The 24,254-nt window shown below is 32.8% G+C and overlaps 1 protein-coding gene across 1 annotated transcript in view; it reads left to right on the top strand.

The window, feature by feature from the left end:
- The window catches only part of Prm (Paramyosin), a 121,476-nt gene that overhangs the window by 91,139 nt on the left and 6,083 nt on the right, over positions 1-24,254 (top strand). The window contains exons 13-16 of the mRNA XM_069833146.1: positions 17,541-17,736; positions 21,720-21,848; positions 22,034-22,198; positions 23,742-23,948. Coding sequence (XP_069689247.1) covers positions 17,541-17,736; positions 21,720-21,848; positions 22,034-22,198; positions 23,742-23,948 — 697 coding nt within the window. The remainder of the gene's footprint in view (positions 1-17,540; positions 17,737-21,719; positions 21,849-22,033; positions 22,199-23,741; positions 23,949-24,254) is intronic.

Genomic DNA, 24,254 nt, shown 5'->3' with positions numbered 1-24,254 from the left:
TGGGATATGATGGTAGGGAATGGATTATTCTTACTCAGGATAGGGACCGATGGCGGGCTTATGTGAGGGCGGCAATGAACCTCCGGGTTCCTTAAAAGCCATAAGTAAGTAAGTAATTAAATAATCATAACCTCCCATTCTTGTTCACCTGAAGATGAATATAGAGCCAATTGTGAAACGTCAATACCACTGCTTTCTTCCTCGTTTAGAACGAAAACAATATGTAATAAATATTATCAGAAAACATCACATAACGTGGCTCACCGTCAGCCGAATGGCTAGTGTATCTACTTTCCACGCTGGTAACTCAGGTTCGAATCCCGGCGGGTCCAAGTGTAATTTGTGGTGGATAAAGACAGTGTTTGCGAGGTACTTCCGTTACTCGTAGTAGCATTCCATCATTACTCCATTAATCATCATTATTATCACCATGCGGTGCTACGTAGTTCGTCTCCCAAGGTGCACCAAGAGTAACTTCTACGGAGGCAAAATAACTACAGCTTCTACAAGTCGCTCGTAGATGGGGACTCTTGGATAAATGGCGCAAAGTCAAGTAAACCGCCATTTGAAAAAAAATTATTTAGAGCGCAATAAAAAATTTAAAATGTTCTTATGTTATATAATAGGCCCATATACCAGTAATGCTAAATTTTCAAGTATAAATAATTGTACATGTAATAATTACATATCTATTCAAATTAGATACTATTTTCGTTGCAATTAAGTTGACCATTTTCAAAGTCTGCTATAAGATTACGAAAATATAATAATTAATCAGAAAAAGTAACTTTGAAAGGATGTTGAATCCAAAAATAATTTCAGCATCAGCTTCTTTAGCTTTCGGCCACACACATGAAATTAGGCACTGAGATTTATGTAGGAGTGAAAGGACAAAGGAACAATTGGCCAAGTTAAATGAAAATGGTTAGGTATAATACATATTCACTGTCTGCAGCACAATCAGTTTTCATCTTCTTATTGTAAAGAGTGCACTCTCTCGGCTATAAGTGCCAACTGGCAGAAAACACAATACCACAATGACGTCAAAGCTCTGAATTGCGTGAAACCGTTATGTATCTATATACAGTATGTACGTATGTACAGTAGTGGCAAAAAAATCGGACCGACCCTTGTAGCTATTTCAGAGCCTTGTTCACTCCAGAGCACGATAGACTGTTAACTAAGACTTTCGTGTTCGAATCCTGCCTGGGAAGGAAACTTTTTCTTGTTCCTTATTCAAATTTATTCCCAATACTTTTCGATTGCTGGTAAAATTCATGTTCTGGAAATAATAAGTTATTTAAGTAGTAAAATATCGCTGCAATCGAAAAGTATTGGGAATAAATTTGAATAAGGAACAAAAAAAGTTTCCTTCCCAGGCAGGATTCGAACTACGAAAGTCTTAGTTACTCGTGCTCTGGGTGAAAAAGGCTCTGAAATCAGCTACAAAGGTCGGTCCGGTTTTTTTGCCACTACTGTACAGAATGTGCCGTACTAAATATATAGGTATATAGTTACGTAATGAGATTTCAAATTTTAACTCCGTCTTTAAAATATTTTATGTTTTCGTGCTTTCTTATTTAATAATAATGCTCCGTTCACTTTAACTACCTCTCCATTTAAGATTATTCCTTAATCGAATGTAAATTAAAATTGTTTTGGACCAATTTTATCCCACACTTAAAGTAAGATTTCATGTCAAGTTCTTTTATCTTCTGAACTACGTATACTATTTTCTGGGGTAAATATCAAATACCCATCATCATCACCATTACCATCATAATCACCATGAACATTCAAATTATCAGTGACTTGTTGCAGTCTCTGCCCACCTCTTCTTAATTCTTTCTCAATCCTTACGTTCTCTCGGGGCATAGTTCAGGATTAATTTGGTTAGTCTGAAGTGAATGAATGTATTAATATTAAAATAAATAAATATAAACAAAACTAGTTTAGTAATTTAGTTTCAGATTGTCATAAACAGCATTCTAGAAATAACACTTAGGCATACATTTACCGAATAACCTATCACAATTAACGACAAAATATTTCACAGTACTGAGAAAATAATTTCGTATATGGAACAGTTAACCGTTCCATGTTTAATTTATTTAGTGGTAATATCAAATGCAGTGTCAGTGAACCTCGTACTCACTATCGTTCATGCGACAATTTTCACGAGTGTCATAATAAGATTATCCACGAGTTGGATACAACACTTTATGACATTTTAGCTTTATAAATTGTAGGAAATAAATTCAATTCGAAATTCATAGCTGACAAATTGCCTTCATATATTCGTATCCATTAGTTACGCCTGGCATTGACATTGAGTAAAGAGGAATGAATAACCTTGCAAGTTATGTTACAAATGTTTTTTTATTTTGTTAATATAGTTTCTCTGAACCACAGAACAATTTTATGTAAAATTATACAAAATTGTTAAAAATTCCAAATAAATGATACGTTACCTTCTGTCCTACATATCATTTCTTGTTACATCGCGCGTAGACGCGATAACCAAGAGAGCAAGCATTCCGGTATTACGTCATAACAAATACGTCATTGCTTTTATCGGCACGCGTGCTATAATAAGCCAATTATGCACGATTTTCGAAGTCGTAATAACCTGTTTATAACGCTAGGATGGCATAAATGTTTTTTTTTTCACTTCCCTAGAAAGCTATAAAGAACCGAGAAATTCTCCATATAACTTACGGTCACTAAGGCCTACTCGAAGATCAAGCGATCTAAACTAGTGCGTCTTGAATATTAAATTAACACATTATTAGTCCGTTTGTTTAATTTGAGGTTAATTTCTTTTCTATCAATAAGAAGATGATACCAGAGAAACGTAATGATTTACTTCTGTGAAACTAAAATATCATGGAGTGGGATCCAAGGTCATCTACTTTGAAACCCCAAGTTCAGCTTCTATATTTATAGAGTGAAGTGTTTGCGTACATGCTAGCTCCCAGCTGTTCTCACCTAACAGAATTAGATTAATGGATTGTTTGCAAAATCAGCCTGCTTCGAAACATCTAAGCAGAGTTACGGTGCTGAAATGAAAAGTGCTAATACAATGTAACCAAGAACCATAATATTCTGGCGTTCATATAATGCAGATGTGATATGAATTATTAATAAAGTGATTTGAAAAATCTGATTAAGTTAATGTCGTACTCTTTGGCACAGTCTTCATTCTGAAATTATTTTAAGTTATATTGACAAATAATTAATTCATACAATATGGCTTTGGCCGAGTCTTTATATTCTCAACTGATGACAACACATTAATATAATACATTCACAGTAATGTGTAACAAGACAGTAGGCCTAGCGTGCACTATCTATTAAAATTGCATTGATAAAAAAGTCATGCATTTAAAAGTTACAGACTTTTTTTTATGACTAGCGCGCACTTGCGATATTATTGATCACATTTTACAATGAATTTCGTGGAAGCAGCATGCATTGGCGCTCTAAGCTTGCGTAATACAAAAAGGAAAAGTGAAAAAAGATTTTGGGTGCATCCAATTATGTTCAAGGTTGTTGAATGGACAGTTTATAAGTTGTTCAATACTTTGAGGGAGTACGATAGTAAATTACTCAATTGTCTTCGAATGAGTAGGCTAAAGACAGTTTCGACAATTTGGTACTATTAGTTGACCTACAATATCTAATAAAACAATCTCCTAAATTTCCTGGCTGTCAATATGTGACAAGATAAAAGAATACAACGATAAATTTCATACAATAGGACGAAAAATAATGTTATACTATTTTTAAGAGAATAATTTCTTGAAATTCAAGATAAAAATGACAATGGAAAAATAACAATACACCTGATACTGTATTGTGCTAAAGTTCTGTACTGTTAAAATTAGACGATGGGGAGGGAGAACTTGCAATTCCAAATAATAATAATAATAATAATAATAATAATAATAATAATAATAATAATAATAATAATAATAATAATAATCTTTAGTTCTATACTAATAATAAAACTGTAACCTACATTTTTCTGGTAATTTTCGCTTTTACAAAAATAATTGGTGTTAACATCTACTATAATGAACTGTCCTGAGACCGAAAATCGCATTTTTGACATTTTTGTTTGTATGTCTGTATATTTGTTACCCTTTCACGCGATAATGGCTGAACCGATTCCTACGAAAATTGGTACATAAATTAAAATTAAATTTGATCCCACTTAGATTTTAGGCTATATGGCATTCAAAATACTTTTTTCAAAAGGGGGGGTTTATAAAGGTGGGCTTAAGTAAATAAACCGAAATACCTCGCTTATTATTGATTTTTAGGATAATGTTACATAAAAAGTTGCTTTAAAATGTTTCCGACAAATTGTATTCTGAGAAAAAATTTTATAGGATCGATATTTAACGACATAATATGAGTTTTAAAATAGCAATGAGCTTTATATCCGTGCCGTCTCAATCAGGCTGATGTAATAAAATGAAAACAAATGACCCTGCCATTATTTAAGGTGGCCTTGTACAACTAGCGGAAAATAATCATTTAACATTTTTTTTTTAATTTACTGAGTATGTCCGAACGAGAAAAACTCATATTCAGGGGCTATACAAGGACATATACATAATATGTTGTACAACATAATATAACAAATCATAAAGCTACAGTCTGTGATAAAAATATAGCCTAACATGACAAGAAAAAAGAAAGAAAATAAATAAGAACAGCAAGGTATCACTGAAGTTTAGGGACGAAAGAAGGAAACGTTTGAAACTATCAAATAAATTAACCAACCTAGAATTAAAACAAATAATCTTGCCAAAAACGTTTTTTCTTAAACTTTTCTTAAAACACGGGGAACCATAAGTTACTGAGCCATTCTGAAAAAAAAAAAAAAGAAAGATATTTGTTTGTAACAAATGTAGCGTTACGCATGGATACGGCTAGTAATAAATAATATAATTTTTCAATTATTTTATAAATGAAGAAATCCTAAAACCCCTGGCTATAGGTCTGAAACTGTAACAAAATAGTAAGTAATAATAAAAATGTATGTATTATTAAGATTTTTCTTATATTAAATTTGTTCATTTCTGAAAGTGAAGATTTCACATAGTTCAAGTCATAACTTTTCTTTCACATTCTTGCCTGAATAATCTTTCATTTTTGTTTCTTTTTCCCACTTCAGTAATACATTTCTCTGTATCAAATAACATTGTAAACCGTTCGCGAACACAGCGAAGACGATCGGAGGCTGCGTTTACGTCATCAGTCAAAAGTCCAGACTGTGTGATTTTTAATCACCAGTGCGCGCGATCAATTTTAAACAGTGTTTCACAACTCAGATTGCAATAGTTTCATCACACGGAAAATACTGCATGCCACAAATTTTAAATTGCATGCGATCAACAATCACAAATGCTTGCTCACTCATTTAAAACAGTGTACTACATTCGTGTGTGATGTTTTTTTATGTTGATCGTGCAATTAGAAATCGATAATGCGCGCTAGATTTAGAAGTCAAGACATGTTAGAACAAATTAATATAATCATGTTGATCATCACTCACTCAATTTCAGACTCCAATACAGAACAGTGCCCTTCCAGTAAAGGAAGACATTATAGAAAGACATAATTAAAAGATGTTATAGCATTACACAAGTAACGATTGTAATATGTGAAGACTAAATAGACATACAGTACCTACTGTCCAAAACAAAACTGAATAAAGTCTAATAAGTGCAAATATCACATAGAATAGAATTCGACTTGATATACTATGGAATTTTCTCCCGTGCAATTTGACAACTAATACGTTCTATACTGGTATACTCAAGTTAGAATATAAAATTGTATGACCTACGGCTCAATATTCATTTCCAATTTTTCACAATTCACACATCCTAAATTTGAAAACTTCCCATTAACTATTTTCCATTTGTGTAAGCAAGTAAAAAACTGATCAATTACCAGATACTGGTACTCTGTTTTTAGATCTTATTTATCTTGTAGTTCATAACAATGAATAATGTACCAGATATATAAACAATGGAATAGATATTAATAACTTACAGCCTAATGAAGATGTCTAATCGCACGAATTAGCTGCAGGATACCGGTACTGGTAATTATCAATAATTTAAAACTACCGACACCAAAGTTATTCATAATTCATTTTTATTTATATAAATATGTTTGAATAAAATTATGCAGGTTAATTATTCGCTTTAAATAATTTATTATTTGTCGAATAAAACGAATTTCCTAACAAAAGTTAAATCCTAAAGCTCAGAACTTTTATACAGTTAAATAAAAATCAGACGTCATAATATTAACCATTTTATCATCATCATCATCATCATCATCATCATCATCAATCATCTTGAACATCAAATCTAGGAATCTTAACTTGCAGTCTAGTCATCTAGCCAGCATTACAAAATTAGAGATTTTATTCCTGGAGTTTTTTCCCTCTATTCTATTAGACTACATAAAATTCCATAACATTTAAGGTTATTGTCAAAAAATTAAGGTCAACTTATGAATTCTAAATTAGGCAGTACAGCAAGTGACAGTTTCAAATACTTGGGATGTACTATAAGAAGCAGTAACATGAGCTGCTGCCAGGAAGTCAAAAGGAGGATATTATTGGCAAAGGAAGCTTTTAATAGAAAAAGGAGCATCTTCTACGTACCTTTGGAAAAGAACTAAGAAAGAGACTAGTGAAGTGCTTTGTGTGGAGTGTGGCATTGTATGTGGCAGAAACATGGACATTACGACGAAGTGAAGAGAAGTGAATAGAAGCATTTGAAATGTGGATATGGACAAGAATGGAGCGTGTAAAATGGACAGACAGAAAAAGAAACGAAGCTGTGTTGGAAAAAGTGGGTAAAGAAAATAATGATGTTGAACTGATCAGGAAGAGAAAAAGGAATTGGCTGGGTCATTGGCTAAGAAGAAACTGACTACAGAAGAATGCAATGGAAGAAATGATGAACGGGAGAAGAGTTCGGGGCAGAAGAAGATATCAGATGATAGACGACATTAAAATATATGGATCATATGCGGAGACATAATAGGAAGACAGAAAATAGTAACGATTGGAGAAAGATGTATTTGCAGTGAATGACCTGTCCTTGGGCAGAACACTATGAATAAATGTATACAAATTTGAACTGCTTTCCTTCGAATATGTTTTGTTTACTTAAAATGTATTAATAAATTAAATAGGCCCACTGGTACCGTCTATAGGAAACGAGTGAGATCAAATAAAACAAAAATTCAATTAATATACGTTCATTTTATCACAAATTATCTAAATTATTTACTTTCTGATAATACAGTATACCAGGAGTTGAATATAACAGATGAAAACCAATGTCTTCAAAACAAATTTATTCATGAGAACAAGCAAGCTTAAGTTACAAAAACATGATTAAGTAGTAAATTTAATATTTTGGTCAATTCTACCCTTAAGTCTCAACACAAAAAAGAAGACGTAAAATGACTTCGAAACTGTTCAGTGGCACTATGTAAATAACGTTCCTGATTTATCCTCTAGTCTATAAATAACTATCTAGTAAATGTCAATGCTGATCATTCTATGACAAAGCAGTCCTGTGTGGCTAATCAAGGAGAGTACCTGACTTAAAAAAAAATAATATCCCGTTTTTGCAAGAGTTGGTAAAGAAATATGGAATTCATGAGTACTGAAAGAAGTTAAATTATCTTACAATTAATATTATTGCATTTGCATAAGTTTCATTCAAGATATCCTTTAAAGCTGTACTTAAAAATTAGATTGGTGCACGTCCTTGACTTGTGGAACCAGGCCAAGAATGTACATAGTCAGGACAGTGTCTCAGGTATTCAAACAAATGCAGATTCCAATACAATTCAGAACAAAAAGGGAACAACAACCAAGTCGTACATTTTTCAACCTGTAGGCTATAGTACATCCTAAATAAGTTAATACATGAAACAAAAAATAAAGTAAAATGCAGTTTCCAAATGTTGGTATCTTTATAAATCGCACGTCTTGCGATAAATAATTTATACTTTTCAAATTAATATTTTAAGCTATTCTTGTTAACTTAACATTTGATAATATTCCATATTGTTTATATTTCTTTTTTCAGAAACTAAAAGTTTTATCTTAATTTACTATTAATTGTTAAATTCACAGTTTAAACCATATAATTGTTGAATAATTTTTCCCTTGAAATTATTCAAGTCTGCTTCACGGGGAGCTTTACCTAAAAGCTACATTTGCATATAATTGCTGCAAAATTATTTTGTACAATATTCTGGACCCCGTGTTCAACTGCAGTTTAGCAGCAGACGAAAATTATTTTATTATTCTAAATAATTGATAAATAAATTTCCTAAAGTGTCTTATTCTGAATCAATGGAATATTGAGAGATATGGACGGTAACAAAATATTTCCACTCTTTCAATCAAACCTTATTAGGAAAAGTTTTGTATACTTAATCTATTCTGATAAAGAATGATATTATTCTTTGCCAGTCAGGGTGCGAATTAACGGAGGGTTAGGGGGGATTCTCCCCCTGTTCGAAAGTTATCCCCCTCTCATAAACTCATATTAACATTCCAGCCAAGGATAACTTCTTTTTCCCCTCACAAAATATAATTTTATTGTTTTAATACGGGTATACTTTAAAATTTATACGTAGGCGTTATTATAGCATAGGGTAGATTATATTTATAGTTCTACATTTATTGCATTTTTACTATTAAATACGAGAAAAATTCGTACCGGCACCGGGAATCGAACCCAGGACCTCAGCTCAGCGCGCAGAGCTGAGAGGTCCTGGGTTCGATTCCCGGTGCCGGTACGAATTTTTCTCGTATTTAATAGTAATAATACAATATACTAATTCATATTAGTCGTGTGATATTCAATGAGATGGGCGAGACCTCATACATATGAATATTTGATGTATTTATTGCATTTATTTATTTATAGTTAGAATTAAATTTACGTTTATTTTATTTTACTGCTGTAATTATTGTAATTCTATTACTGTAATTATTGTAATATTACTGTATATCACTGCCATCGGGTGTATACCCAATAAAATTGTAGTGTTAATAAATATATACATATATAAAGTAAGCAAAGAAAATAATATGCATTATCATCACCCGCAAGATGACAACAATCAATAACTTAGGAATTACACATCTTATCTCTTAAGCCTGCTTATGGACATAATTATTATGATCAAGATGCAAGACAAGCAACTCAGTGCGACCAAGCGTTGAGCCATATCGAATGAGGACAATAATAATAATAATAATAATAATAATAATAATAATAATAATAATAATAATAATAATAATAATAATAATAATTTTGTGTGGTATTCTCTATCTAAGATTCTATCTCTCCCTCATCTGAAATCTTAATTCGCACCCTGTTGCCAGTACTATATATATATATATATATATATATATATATATATATATATATATACACACATATAAAATAATAATAATAATAATAATAATAATAATAATAATAATAATAATAATAATAATAATAATAATTTTATGTGTGGTATTCTCTATCTAAGATTCTATCTCTCCCTCATCAGAAATCTTAATTCGCATCCCGCTGCCAGTACTATATATATATATATATATATATATATATATATATATATATATATATATATAATAATAATAATAATAATAATAATAATAATAATAATAATAATAAAAGGAGGTCGTAGACGGGGTTCTTTAACGTGCTGCATATACGTAACATGGAATCCCGACTTTACTTCCCTTCCAGAAGAAACCAAGCTCCGGATTTTATAGTCTTTATAATCCATCACTTTCGTCCAGATCTGAGCCCGCGAGTCTCGGACCTAATGGCCAGCATGGTAACCACAAGACCACAAAAGACGGCCAAGGAAGAAGAAACGTTTTTAATGAAGAATACAGCTTTCGTTAAACTCCTCCTGTTGTAGAACTTAATATTGCAATGCCTGTAAGGAAGGGGACGATTCTATGGACCACACACACTAGACACCGACACATATGTGAGCCTCCTCTAGCCTGGGGTCAGTAGACCCATCCATGACCGAGACAGGATTCGAACTCATGAACTTCCGGACCTTGCCCGCTTAAGAAAAGTGTGCTTTAGACCGTCTAGCCATCCGGTCCAACTAATGAAGAATATAATGAAATAAATAAAAGAATACAACAATCAGATTTCAATAAAGTGCAGCAATAACAACGTGATATTAGTGAAACAGAGTTATGTCACTATCCTTCTAGTGTTTGTCTATGTCCTTGATGCGTAAGACGTAATCAGCTGTAATTAGAGGGCGCTTAATGAGGTAACACGTCTATCTACAGCTCAAGAATCCTGCTATAAATAGTGTAGTCAAGGCAGGCATCCAGGCTTGCTTTATATAATAGCAGCTCTTCCTGGGCGGGACAGACTCCATCAACCTTCAGCACAACACGGAACTGGCCTCAATACAGGACTGTCAGGATGCCAAAGACCTAGTGCATCAGCCCAGGGAGTAGACTGACAGAGAATATTTTTTGTCGAAGTAATATAGGTCTCATCTAATTCGGTTGATTCAAAGAATTTAAACTGTTTTGTTTTTTATTCGCTGTTTAAAATTAGTTTTCCAATCGGCAGGAATCAAGGATGCCGGCCTCTAAGATAGTGCCAGTCCCTAAGGGTTGGCAGAAGCCACCTACACACTATTACGAAGACAACTATGGTTATGGCTTCAACTTCTACCAGCCTATGATAGATTACATAGACACAAAAGAAAAGAAAATAAAGACTAGAGGATATCCTCATCTACCTTGGAACAACGAGCGAGGACTAGATCGTTACAGCTCTCGAAATCTCGTCCGATCATATACAGAAGAAGACATACAAAAATTAGCCCAAAAGGCAGAGAAGCAGGCAAAAGAAGATTTGAAAACTTTTAAGGTAGCAAAAAGAACAGATTTTTCTCTTTCGAAATCTGCATCAGCAGCATCAGTTACTAAAAAAATTAAGCACGTGACATTAAAAAAAGTTAAGAGTTACGACAAGTTAGTAGACATGGCGGAAGATGGGCTCGTGTTTGAAGACCAGAACTTGACGGATGCACATAAGTTCGCTCAAGAGTACCTTCGAGGAAAGTCAGCCAAAGGAATCGAAGCTCACATTTTGGCAGAAAGTTTGAGAAATGTGTCATCTAACACACACATTGACATCAAATCATTCCAACGCAGGGCAGAGCTGTCAACCCATGACTCACAAGAACACACACGCTTCATGGAAAGGAGAGAGAAGTTAAACAAGGAGGAAAGTGCGATAACTCAACCACTGGATGACCTGAAAGTTGAACTTAAAGGATTTAACAAGAAGAGTTCAGAATACTTCGAAGAAAAAAGGTACCAACTATTTCTTTGTGAAAGTGTAGTGATGTGTACGGGAAATATCAACCCTTAATTTTGATATAACAAAACTACTGTGTAGTGTAATCGCTTCATTATCTATGCAAGGCAAGTGTTCGTTTTTCTGTCCTTTATCCGCCACAATTAGTTGCAACTGAACGGTGAGTGACAACTAATAAACAAAATTTATTTACTCTAGTGAATTATAGAATTAAATATTTTTCTTTACTCAAATCTGAGATAGGTGTACTATAAATTCCCAATAGCTTTTTTTTTTTTTAATTTATTGAGTATGCCCCAACGAGTATAACTCATATGTAGGGGCTATACAAGAACACATACATATGTTATACAATGTAATTGAAAAAATCATGAAACTACAGTCTGTGAAAACAAACAATAACACAAGAATTTATTAAGGAAAGAAAGCAAAATAAGAACAAATAGTAAGATAACATAAAGTTTTGGGCTGAAAGAAGAAAAAGTTTGAAACCATAAAATAAATAAATCAACTGAGAATTAAAATAAATAATCTTCCCAAAAACGTATTTTTAAACAATTCTTAAAACATCGGCAATTTGGAAAAATTCTATATTCTAAAGGAAGTTGGTTAAAAGTTGTTGTTAAAAAATGGTTAAGTCCTTTCGTTCCATAAGTTACTGAGCTATGCTGAGAAAAAAATATATTGTCTTTTAGTCTTGTTAAATAAGTATGTATATCTTTATTAAACTGAAATATAATATTACTATGTATTAAATTGTTAATAACTTTGTACATGAAAATGGCAGCACCTAATTTGATAATTGATTCAACTGGTAGAACGAAAGAAAATTGATATAGATATTTAACTGGAGTCAAATAATGAAAACCCAATAAATTTCTTAAAGCTCTATTTTGAATAATTTGTAAAAGTCTCAAAGCAGTTTTCTTATTATGTCCCCAAATAAATGACATATACATTAAATGAGAATGGATAAAAGCATAATATACATTCAAGAGACAAGATATAGGCAAGTTTCTACCTAAGACTTTACATTGCCTTTCTTATTTATTTTTCAGAAACATTTTTATAAGAAATAAATTAGTAAATTAAGAAATAAAAGAGTCAATATGAGAATATAGATATATAAACACTTAATAGATGCATTAAAGCCAGATTAATGGGATCTTAAAGGCAGGAATATAAATAGTTATTTTTTCTACATTTATTTTGCTGTGACTAACAATCCTTAAGAAAATCCTTTCAATTCATATATTAATTCAAGGCATTATAAGCAGTGTTTTACTAATATGAACACATCGAAAATCTTAAAGCAAAATTTTTAAGTACAAAATAAACAAAATTAAAATAAATTCACAAACAACTAGTAAGTAGACCTGAAAAGTCTATGTTCTGTCAATTTTATGTCACAGTTTTTCAATACATTCGTTGATTGCATGGCTGTGACGATGTGGGTTCAATTTCCGTAAAAATGAAAATTTATTTTCTTTTTAATACCCTAAAATAATATCGTACCGTCCACACTGTGGAGTAACAGTTAGCGTGTCTGGCCGCGAAACCAGGTGGCCCGGGTTCGATTCCCGGTCGGGGCAAGTTACCTGGTTGAGGTTTTTTCCGGGGTTTTCTCTCAACCCAATATGAGCAAATGTTGGGTAACTTTCGGTGCTGGACCCCGGTCTCATTTCACCGGCATTATCACCTTCATCTCATTCAGACGCTAAATAACCTAAGATGTTGATAAAGCGTCGTAAAATAACCTACTAAAAAAATCTAATATCATACCGTGTAATGTGAAACATAAAGAATTTGCCTTTCTTAGAGATCAACAGTGTTAATATCAGCCTGTTGAAATATAAAAATACTCCAATGACAGGAAAAGGTTGTAGCTGCCTTTAATCGTCAGATCAGTGGACATACCAAATTAACAGTATAATCTTTACCATTTCATTTCATTTGAAGATGACAGTAATTTATAAAGACATTGTGGAAACAGAGGAAGTTGAAGTATCCTAATAATAGTAATTTATAAGAACAAGAGAGTAAAATTAGATTTTATCTGTGAATGGAAAGCCTAGTGTCCAAGGTAAAGCCGAGATGATAATTTCCATGCAAGCATAAAATCTATTTATGCTCTTGTGCTGTACAATATTTTATCCATTACTGGTATCTAAATTTAATTTTAAATTGTAGGCCTTTTCTTTGTACTGTACAGTAATGTATTGTGAAGAAGTTATAAATGAGTAAATGTATGTACTTTACTGTTGCTATTGTGTTGGTTGTCAAAGAGAGAGTGATTTAAACAATTTTATTTCACTACTGTGAGTTACAAACTTTTAATTCACTACTGTAAATAAAGCGATTGTTTAGGTTGCTAAGGACGGCGAAATAAAGACCAGTTTAGATATCAGTTGTGGATAAAATATATTTTTAACACTAATTTTACTTGAGCTAGCCAAGATTCCAACCCAGTCTTTGATAAAAAAAACTAACGCCTATCACCATTTTACTGTACGTACTGTGTCAACTTTTATTAACAGTTAGAATCATATACAACTTGTTTTAAAAATAGAGTTAGTAGCTGAATAAAAGCTGTATATTTTGGGTATCAACTATAGCAAAAGCTAAGATGTTATCATGCCTATAGACTTCGGTCGAGGATTTGTAAATCAGTTAAGTTTAAATAATCTTCGATAACGATATATCGTAACATACAGTACAGTACGAGATGGGAAAAATTATAGAACAAGGTCTAAGACCGAATTTGATAACCCATCGAGTATAAGTAATATGAAGTTACAATACGCATATTGCCCAATGTTTTACCTGCTTCCAATTTCACTATTTCACTATTATTTCACTTTGCACTACTTAATCTAAAAGTTGATATTTTAGAACATTTGGCAATCTCTCTGAAGAGAGAGGCAACAGAATTTTGTTTATAATGCAACTGACGATCTAACATTCTAAATGTGCTAAGTGCCAAAAACAATTTTCTGAGGTATTGATGAAAAACACACTGTGAAATGCATGTTGAGATATCTACAACACTGTCTTTTGATGCACGAATGAGTCATTTATGAGCTACGACAAAGACAATTTAGTATGATATTCTCATATGGATGTTCCTCCCTTAGACTGAATAGAATGCAATTTGAAAAATTGGCACTTAGCACATTTAGAATGTTAGGTCTTCAATTATTGAAACAAATGAATTTAAGACATTCCTTGTTAATTGTAAATAACCATCTGTACAGCTCTATATATGAAAAATAAATTATTCATGTTGAGGATAGCTGTCCCCCAAAAATAAATTAAATTAAAATAAAGTTTAAATTTAAAATAGAATATTGTTGATCTACAATTAATTTAGGTGCTGTTACCACTCGGTAACCCTTTTTCAAGGGCAGCTATCCTTTTTGGATTCTTCTCTCTATAGTAATTAAGTCACCATAAACAAAGTAGGTACCGGTAGTAGGACATATTCAAGGTGCAAAGTACAATACTTTAATGCACTGACTAAACAAGTATTTCTAATTTATTTTGAATATTTTTACAATTCCACGAACTCGCTTGGTAAATTTCAGACCGGACACTAGTAGGGCTACTTTCCTGTTGTCTGTCAGAATGTTTCACATATAATGGAATAATTAAAATACTGGAAAGTTTCCAACGCCGAATATTAAAAAGTTTAAATTAAATGAAGTGCTTTGGATGTTTTATTTAATGCAAGACAACAGCTGGGATTTAGTATATATGTAAACATTATACATAACAAAGAATAATACATAATACTTCCCTGCATATTTCGAAACTGTAAATTATTGTACACCTACTTGACATTTCATTTCTGATCATAATTATATAAGTCTGCAGAATTAATATAAGACAAATGTAATGTCAACCCAAAAGTTTTGATTCAATTTTAGGAGTAATCATTACTGAAGAGATCAGAATTAAGCTAATTGGAAAAATGCATTGCTTAGACATAATGGTATTGCTTCTCAAACTTTAACAATGAAAACCTGAAACAAATGAAAAAAAAATTGCATAGCAAGTACGAGTGCATTCAGACAGGCAAAGAGACTATATGAATGCATTTGCGCCACACATCTGAAAAAAAATGCTACTATAATCTGGGTTACGGCAGATTAGAGCATAAAATTTTCCCCTCAAGTTTCATCATCGGGGAAATTTCCCTGACTTTTCAAGAATTAGAACGATAGCCATGACTTTCCATTACCAAAATTAACTTCCCTGGCTACCACTGACTTTCCAAAATATATCACTTTCTTCTGGCAATATGCACCAATATAGGGTGCTAGCCAGAAATCAAAATTGTACTCATCAGGTCGAAGTTCTTAAGATTAACAGAGAAGGTAAAAAAAAATTATCTTAACCTTTATTTTATTTGGATTGCTGGAAGAGGATTAAAAAAGTCCACCCCTATTTAAGCCACTTCTATGGACTTGATTGTGCTAGTACGTCCAAATTTTGTCATGGACGAGAAATGGTGGGTAAATTTTTCCTGGAGCCCTCTAATTCAAGGACAGGATTCTTTTTTAAATGCCATAAATCTATGATATGGAACTTCCAACGTCATTTCCCTTCCGAAGAAAGCTATGCATGCTAAGGATTTTTATCACCCTTAAAATCCATTGTCCTTCGCTGGATTTAAATCCGTGAATCTCAGATTTAATGACACTAGTAACCACTACACGACTACTTCATTGAGGGCCCTTCATATGGACAACAAATGACACTTTCGTATGATGTGTGTAGCTTAAACGTGTTTTGCAATATCTATGAACGTCAGCTAGTAGATTATAATTATAATTCACTATAGTGACCTGTGAAACTAAACTTTAACACGAAAATGGACTCAGTTATTGTAATGTGTAATTTGAATTTTTTAGTATATTTACAGTGTATTGTTGCGCCAATAAATTAATAAAATGACATAGGCTAAATTGATAATGGTAATGGACTGGTATTGGAACTTCAATTTCTAGAATAAAATACTGCATTTACTAACATATTTCTTCACTACCAAATGACACTTTTAGTATCAATAATATTATAATATGCCACAAGCATTGGCAGAGAGAGAACCGTTTCCTTGGGGGAGGGGGGGAGCAAAGCAAAACCATAGAATCCCGATATAACGAGATTATGGGGGACGTCATTTATCTCCTCCCCCGTTATAGCTTGACCTTGGTACAGTATATCGGAATATGATCATTTAATAAAGGTATTGTAAAGTAAAATAAAACTAAGAAAATATACAGACAACTTTGCTTCAATCGATTGAGGAAAAACCTCGGAAAATCCCTAACCAAGTAACTTGTCCCAACCAGGATTTGAACCTGGGCCTGCTCGTTTCATGGCCAGACGTGCTAACCATCACTCTACAGCAGTGGACCAATTTTACATTTACTGTACCTGTTTATTTAAAAAAGTAAGATATCATATCAAATGTAAATTCTAATTATTTTACTTAATTTCTCGTCTTTAAGTTTACACATTATACGGGGATCACTTTTATTTTTTCTGCATTGTTCTACAGTATGTTATTCATATTTCTCCAAGTGGCTGCTTGAACACCTGCAGAGTTCTAACACATCAGTACAAAAAAAACCGTTACAGTGCTTCCATTCCTCAAATGAGGTATAGAAATTCTTAAACATTCAGAAATTTAAAATAAATATTATAGTCCAGACACATGGTCTGAAGACATTAATTCGTCAATTTAAGTAAAGAAACTTAATCATAAACAAAAGCAAGAAAAATTTTTTGAATTCAGTATTATCTAACGTTAATAGAAAAAAAAAGAGTTCGGCTAAGTTTGGGGCCCCCATTCCCCATAACTCCACCTAAGCCCACAAGATGTATATTGTAACACAACATATGTACCAGTAGTTGTTTTACTCATTGTCAGTCTCTTCAGGCAGATGTGAAGAACACAACTAGCCTATTACTTTCGTAAATGAAAATGCTGAATTATTACATACAAAAAATAAAGTATATGTTCTGAAATAACCACATTACAAAATTCAATATTGTATAATATAACTCAGCAGCACTGATTCAGTGTTTGTCAATCTTTTACAGCAAGCAAACCAGCATTGAAATCGAGCAGCTCAATGCCCGCGTTGTGGAAGCCGAGACCAAGCTCAAGACTGAGGTCACACGCATCAAGAAGAAGCTGCAGATTCACATCACCGAGCTGGAGATGTCCCTTGATGTCGCCAACAAGAACAACATCGAGTTGCAGAAGACCATCAAGAAGCAGTCTCTCACCCTCACTGTAAGTCTCGTCTCTTATTGTTACATACAGATATTACTTAATGAACTTCTTTTACATTCACTCGGTAAAAAAGAAAGAGAATTCAATATCCAATACAATGGCCAACACCTTCCTAGGACTTATGAATCCAAATATCTTGGAGTTATTTTCGATAGTAAGTTAACATGGATCAACCATTTGAAATACATTTCTGAAAAAGCTCGTAAAAGATTCTCCCTTCTAAAAGGACTAGCAGGAAAGAAATGGGGATGCTCTAGGAATACTTTGAACACTACATACAAAATGTTTATACAGCCAGTGCTGACATACTGCGGAGAAATTTTAATTACTTCACCTTTCATAAACGACATAGAATATGTTCAAAACCAAGCTCTCAGACTCATTACTGGTGGAATCAAAACAACTCCAATAGATTCTACGAGATTTCTCACTAATATTAACAGCATCAAAATGACAATAGAAGAAAAAGCACTGATTCAATATGAAAAACTTATCAGATTACCAGGAAACAATTGGCATTCATACAGTCCTCTCTGTAGATTGAAAACTCAAAAAAGTTTCATATCCATTGTTCAAGAATTAAAACAGAAAATCAATATCCTGAATTTAAAAGAAAACTTACAAATTAAACCAAACCCTTTAACTCTATTAAATATAGAATATAATCTAAATTTAACAGAAGAAATACTGAAATCAGAAGTAAACACTGAAATACTGAAACAATTGTCTTTAGAGACAATTAATATTAGGTACCCTCCACAAAACTGGCTTCATTTATACACTGACGGATCCTTGATCTCAGGAGAACAAGGTGCCGGTGCAGGTGTTACGTGCTGTCTCTTCTCATTTTATAGATCACTTGGATATGGAACAACAAGTTTTGATGGAGAAATCATTGCAATAAGTGAATGTCTCAGGAATCTTCTATGCCACATCAATAAATTTAGGAATGCAGTTATATTGTCAGACTCCAAAGCAGCTATTCATCAATCGTCTCTAAACACACACCTTCATCTCAAACAGCAGAAATAACTAAAATGCTCTCTCAATTAATATCACTCAATAAAAGAATTGTATTCCAATGGATACCATCCCATTGTGGAATCCTGGGAAACGAGAATGCAGATGCTTTAGCAAAGAAGGGCAGCACTGCTACTTACAGACCTGTTACTAAATCTACATATTACTCTGTGAAGATATTTATTAAATCTACATACTTAGACTTCAACAAAAAAAATTTGATAACACAATCCCAAGGGAAAAAATGGAACTCTCTGCAACAAAATCCACAGTTAATTCCCGATTTACCACGAAAATCGTCTGTAGCTGCATTTAGATTGGCAACAGGCCATGATTGTTTGGCCAAACACCTGCATAGAATTGGAATATATCAGTCCCCTAACTGCCCATTGTGCAACTCAAACCAAGAAATGGATTCGGAACACCTCAAAATCTGTGCTTCATTGGCTGGCCATGATAATATCTTTGAAAAATATTGGAGTGCAAGAGGTCAAATGACTTTATTGTCAAACGCCTGGCATTAGAAAACAACAACATTCTAACTTTACAAATTATATTATTTTTGACATGATGTATAGAGAAAATAGCCTGAAGTGATGCTGAAAAAAAGCCAATTCATACATTTTCACAGAAATACACTCTTCCAGCAATACTATATTGAGATCCTGTTTTTTCTATGTTGTCTATATTATATATATTATATATTTAATCTTCCTCAACTTGGTGAGGTTGCCAAAGACAAAGAATGTTAAACAGTAACATTTAAGATGACATTAAAAATGTCTTACAAGAAATTTGTTTACGATAAATTAAAATTTGCAGTAGATAATATTTCACATAGCTAATGAAAATTTGCAGTAAAATAAAAAAATACAGATAAAAAAGTAGAATGAGTAAATTCAACTGTAATTTGAATTAACATACAAGTGTTGCCGTAAAATCTGTGGAGGACCCTTCAAAGTTAACATAGAAATTCCCTTAATTTTATTGTTGTTGTTGGGATTCCAAATTTAAGACAGAATAACACGAATTGTTTTGTTATGGTCCCTCTAGCGCCCACCATTAATCCGATAACTTCTATATCCCTGAGTTGATATGATGTTTTGTAATAAGGGATAGTTGGTTCATAAATTGTCCTTTTCTCTAGATTAACCTCCTCGGGTTGATTTTGATGCGTCTCGAATCTGATGGTCGGATCCAGAATATAACCTTTTGCCTCTCAAGGTTTAAATGTAATAATATCAATACGCCGATGACTTCCGGATTACGCACCGGTCATCTTTAGCACATCTCTCCACTTGGTCTTTTTTCCTAACATACTAACCAGGTTTTGTTTATATTCAATGCATACTAGTCAATTCATCTGGGAATATACATGAAAACTTATTTTTAAAATGGCACAAAACTGACTTAAAATTAGCTCAGACGATTTTTTTTCTTGAATTTATACATAAGAAATGGTACCAAATAAAACTCTGTATACCACGGTTGCTCAAAATTATTCAGTTCAGAAAATAATTGTTAAATATAAAAATATAGTACCGGTACTTCAAATCCAAACTTCTTCACACAGAACTTTGGATCCATAATAATTACACTACCGGTACTTGCCACATTAACTGTTTGGTAGACAGAGCAAGAAATTGGATCAATTTTGCAGGTTGCCTTTAGTAAATTTATGTATGTACCACAAATACAATATCGGGCTTTCTTTTTATCAACTTTTACACAATTCGTGTCGTATAAATTTCTGTGAAAGGATTATTTAGCGTGTTAAATACTGCATTTCTGTAACCAAGTCATTACAAAGATCACTACCCAGCTATTCAGGTATCACACTCAAGGATTCATACAACCCACATGTATTGATGGTGGGATACAAATTCTGGTCGCAATAGTCTTTTTATGTTTATAAATGGAACAATTAACAATTCAAAAGTTATTAAATAAATTCAACGGCTACTACATACATCTGTAATGAAACGGTACATAACATTGAAAACATTCTGTTCATTATTATCCAAGTTCTTTGACTCAGAAAGCATTACTTTGTACCTGAAATTTGAATGAATAATCTAAGGTATTAGCGTTTAAACCATAGACATACATTACAGTAATTAAACATATATAATGATACTAATCTTCAGGTTTCATTCATTCATTTTTCATTCATTTATTATATTCCATAGATCTTACATGAGCAATGAAGCTTTAAGATGATGTGGAACAAGTCAAAATTTTACAATATTACAATTACAATTTTTACAGTTTTACAATTTAGTAATTTTCTATAATTTTTACAATTTTGTGCAATTTTTTACAATATTTTGGCGAGATGTAGTGAGATGAGGTGAGGTCCGAGGATTCGCCACAAGATTACCCGGCATTTGTCTTTTGGTTGGGGAAAACCTCGGAAAAACCCAACCAGGTAATCAAATCAAGGGGGTGAAATGAAGTGATGCCGAAGACTCGCCATAGACCAGGTTTTAAAGTTTCGTTATTTCAATTGAATTGGTGGGATACAAAACGAAAATATGCCATATAACACAATTTTAAGAAGAAAAAAAAAACTGTTTTGAGAGGAACTAATACATTTTAGAGAAAAAGTCACTATCGGTGGTTAGTAGGACTAGTTGAGGTTAATATGTTTTATCTGTTCCTCATAACATTATGTTCATTATCATCTCATAATCAAACCCCGAAAGTGCAGGGAAAGTTTTTCGTTTGCATCTCACCGACTTTCATAAGAACAATATATGTAATATTTTTAATGAATATCATATCAAACATTCAAACAAAGCCTCATAATAATATTTTAATACATCTATTTACTTGAAAGGAAGTATTGAGAAGAAAAAGAATAACTTCAAACTGTCCATTCCTCTATCTTTTCACTCACAAATTGTGGACTTATTTGACGGTACTAAAGGATTCCAATTCACAATTTGTTTTGTCTGGTACAGGAGCTCCAGGCCCATTATGATGAAGTGCAGCGTCAGCTGCAGGTAACCTTGGACCAGTATGGTGTTGCACAGCGCAAACTGCAGTCCATCACTGCTGAGCTTGAGGAAATCCGCGGAAACTACGAGGGGGTAAGCTATCTTTAGTTACCAATATATACAATATATCTATAGGAAGATGGCGTTGGGAGGAGAGGTTACTCTGTATGTATGAGACACATCACCAACCCTTACAAAAATCCTTTATTAATATTAGTTACAATATAAAAACTGTATAAATGCCACAGATAAATACTGTACTAAGTTTTATTATTCAGGCTCTGCGTGCCAAGAGGACTGCCGAACAGCTGCATGAGGAAGCTCTTGTACGAGTCAACGAGCTGACCACTATCAATGTCAACTTGTCATCTGCCAAGTCCAAGGTCGAACAGGAGCTGGCCACACTTGCTGGGGACTATGATGAGGTCACCCGTGAACTTAGGGTATGTTCAAATTAACACATCTTGGAGAAGTTACCATTTCCTGATTTTCTTACGTTATAAATAAACAAAAAATTGCGGAACATACAATCACAGCTCTAACTTAATTGCTATAGCTATCAAACTTATCAAACTTATAATAAATTAATATAGTTCGAAGCAGAGATGTAACATAATTGAGTGTTATTCAGATGTTTATAATTGGAAGTTCTAAAATTCTTGTTATATATATGATAGCTATCATGTAGTAAAGGTAATATTTACAGATTTTTACCTCTAACACACACAAAGTGAGGTGACATGAAGAATCTTATTATCGCAGGGATGACTAGATTGTCATGTATTTTCACAGCTAAGTGAACAAAAAGTAAAATTTCTGTCCCATATTTATTAAAGGATACTGATGCAGTAATATACATTTCTTTAATGTAAAGGAGAAGTAACTGTAAGAGACTATTGACTATCATTATTGTTTTACTTTTAATGAGCAAAATATAATTTTGAAAGTGTTCTGGCTGTGTTATAAGATAGGAACACTGTGTATTAAATATGTTCATGACGCAATTACACAAACATGAATATTGATTACAATACATTTTACATTACATCAGCATAATCCTTTGCCTGAACTATAAAAAATAATATTAAAATAATAAAAGTAAAGATCTGAAGACTTATATATTCATTTATCTGAGAATTGTCATTTTCGAGATGATCTGCTGAACATATTTTGAGGTGGTGATTTGGGATAGTTAGTTTTAAAATAAATGTAGATAATGTATCAAAATATTATAATCAGTTGAATTTATTATGGTTATTCCAATTTACTGCATTAATAGTATAATTAATATTATTTTCTAAAACTAAAAAAAAAAAAATATATATTTTCTTGGTCAGGAAAAAATTAATACAGATACCGATATTTGACTACAATAAATTATACACTGCTCAGTCGATATAGGAGAAAGTCAACATGTGGAACAAGTCCCCTGCAATCGGCAAGCAGTAGAGCATGAAAGTCGAGGAATATTATGGACAGGGAAACATCAATCATATGGGAATAGGTATTTAAGAATTGTTAATTATAAAAAGTGAATCTGATAGAATATATCTATAAAATACAATAATAAATAGCTAAATAAGTAACTAACAAACTAAATAAATAAATATATAAATAAATAATAAATGCATAAATAAATAAGTGAATAGACGAATGAATGAATACATCAATCAATGACTGAATAAATGAATAAATAAACAAATAAATAAATAAGTAAATATTACCTTAAACTCTCCAGCAATATCCTTAATATTTGCGCCATCTTCAAGGTGTTGAATAATTTTACCTTGTAAAATACACTTTGAATGTTTTGTGACATGATGCCTTACTGGTATGTAGGGGCTTGGATTTTCGTCACAACAACAGACCACGTTGTTCTTAGACTAAAAAGCATTCTATTAAATCGGCAGAGCAGTGTAGTTATCTCGACAGGCGGGGGAAATTAATTTTCCCTTCAATTCATCACTGGTTGTCTCATACTTACAGGCAGCCGATGAGCGCTACCAGCGTGTGCAGGTCGAACTGAAGCACACTGTGGAGATCCTGCATGAGGAACAGGAGCGCATTGTTAAGATTGAAGCCATCAAGAAGTCCCTGGAGATTGAGGTCAAGAATCTGTCTGTACGCCTGGAGGAAGTAGAGGCCAATGCTATTGTTGGAGGCAAGCGCATCATCAGCAAGTTGGAAGCCAGGGTAAGAAGCAACCCTATGGTAACTAGAACGTGCTTGCGTCATGCCATGAACTCTGGTTGAATCCTCGGCATTGATTGAAATTATTATTTTGGTAGACAAGATCAGACGATAAGAATTTTCTTGATATGTCCTCTTCCCATCAACCTTATAAATTTCATTCACCACCATTCTCTAGTTCGTCTAATCTTTCTCCAAATTCCATACCATTTCATTTCATAAACAATATGACACCAGGCGATGTACAAACTTCAGTGATGGGGATGGTCAACTACATGTACATATTATTTTATCTGCTCAACTCTCACA

This window comes from Periplaneta americana, chromosome 1, assembly GCF_040183065.1.
Source record: "Periplaneta americana isolate PAMFEO1 chromosome 1, P.americana_PAMFEO1_priV1, whole genome shotgun sequence".
Classification (NCBI taxonomy): domain Eukaryota; kingdom Metazoa; phylum Arthropoda; class Insecta; order Blattodea; family Blattidae; genus Periplaneta; species Periplaneta americana.
This window is presented reverse-complemented; position numbering and strand designations above follow the sequence as displayed.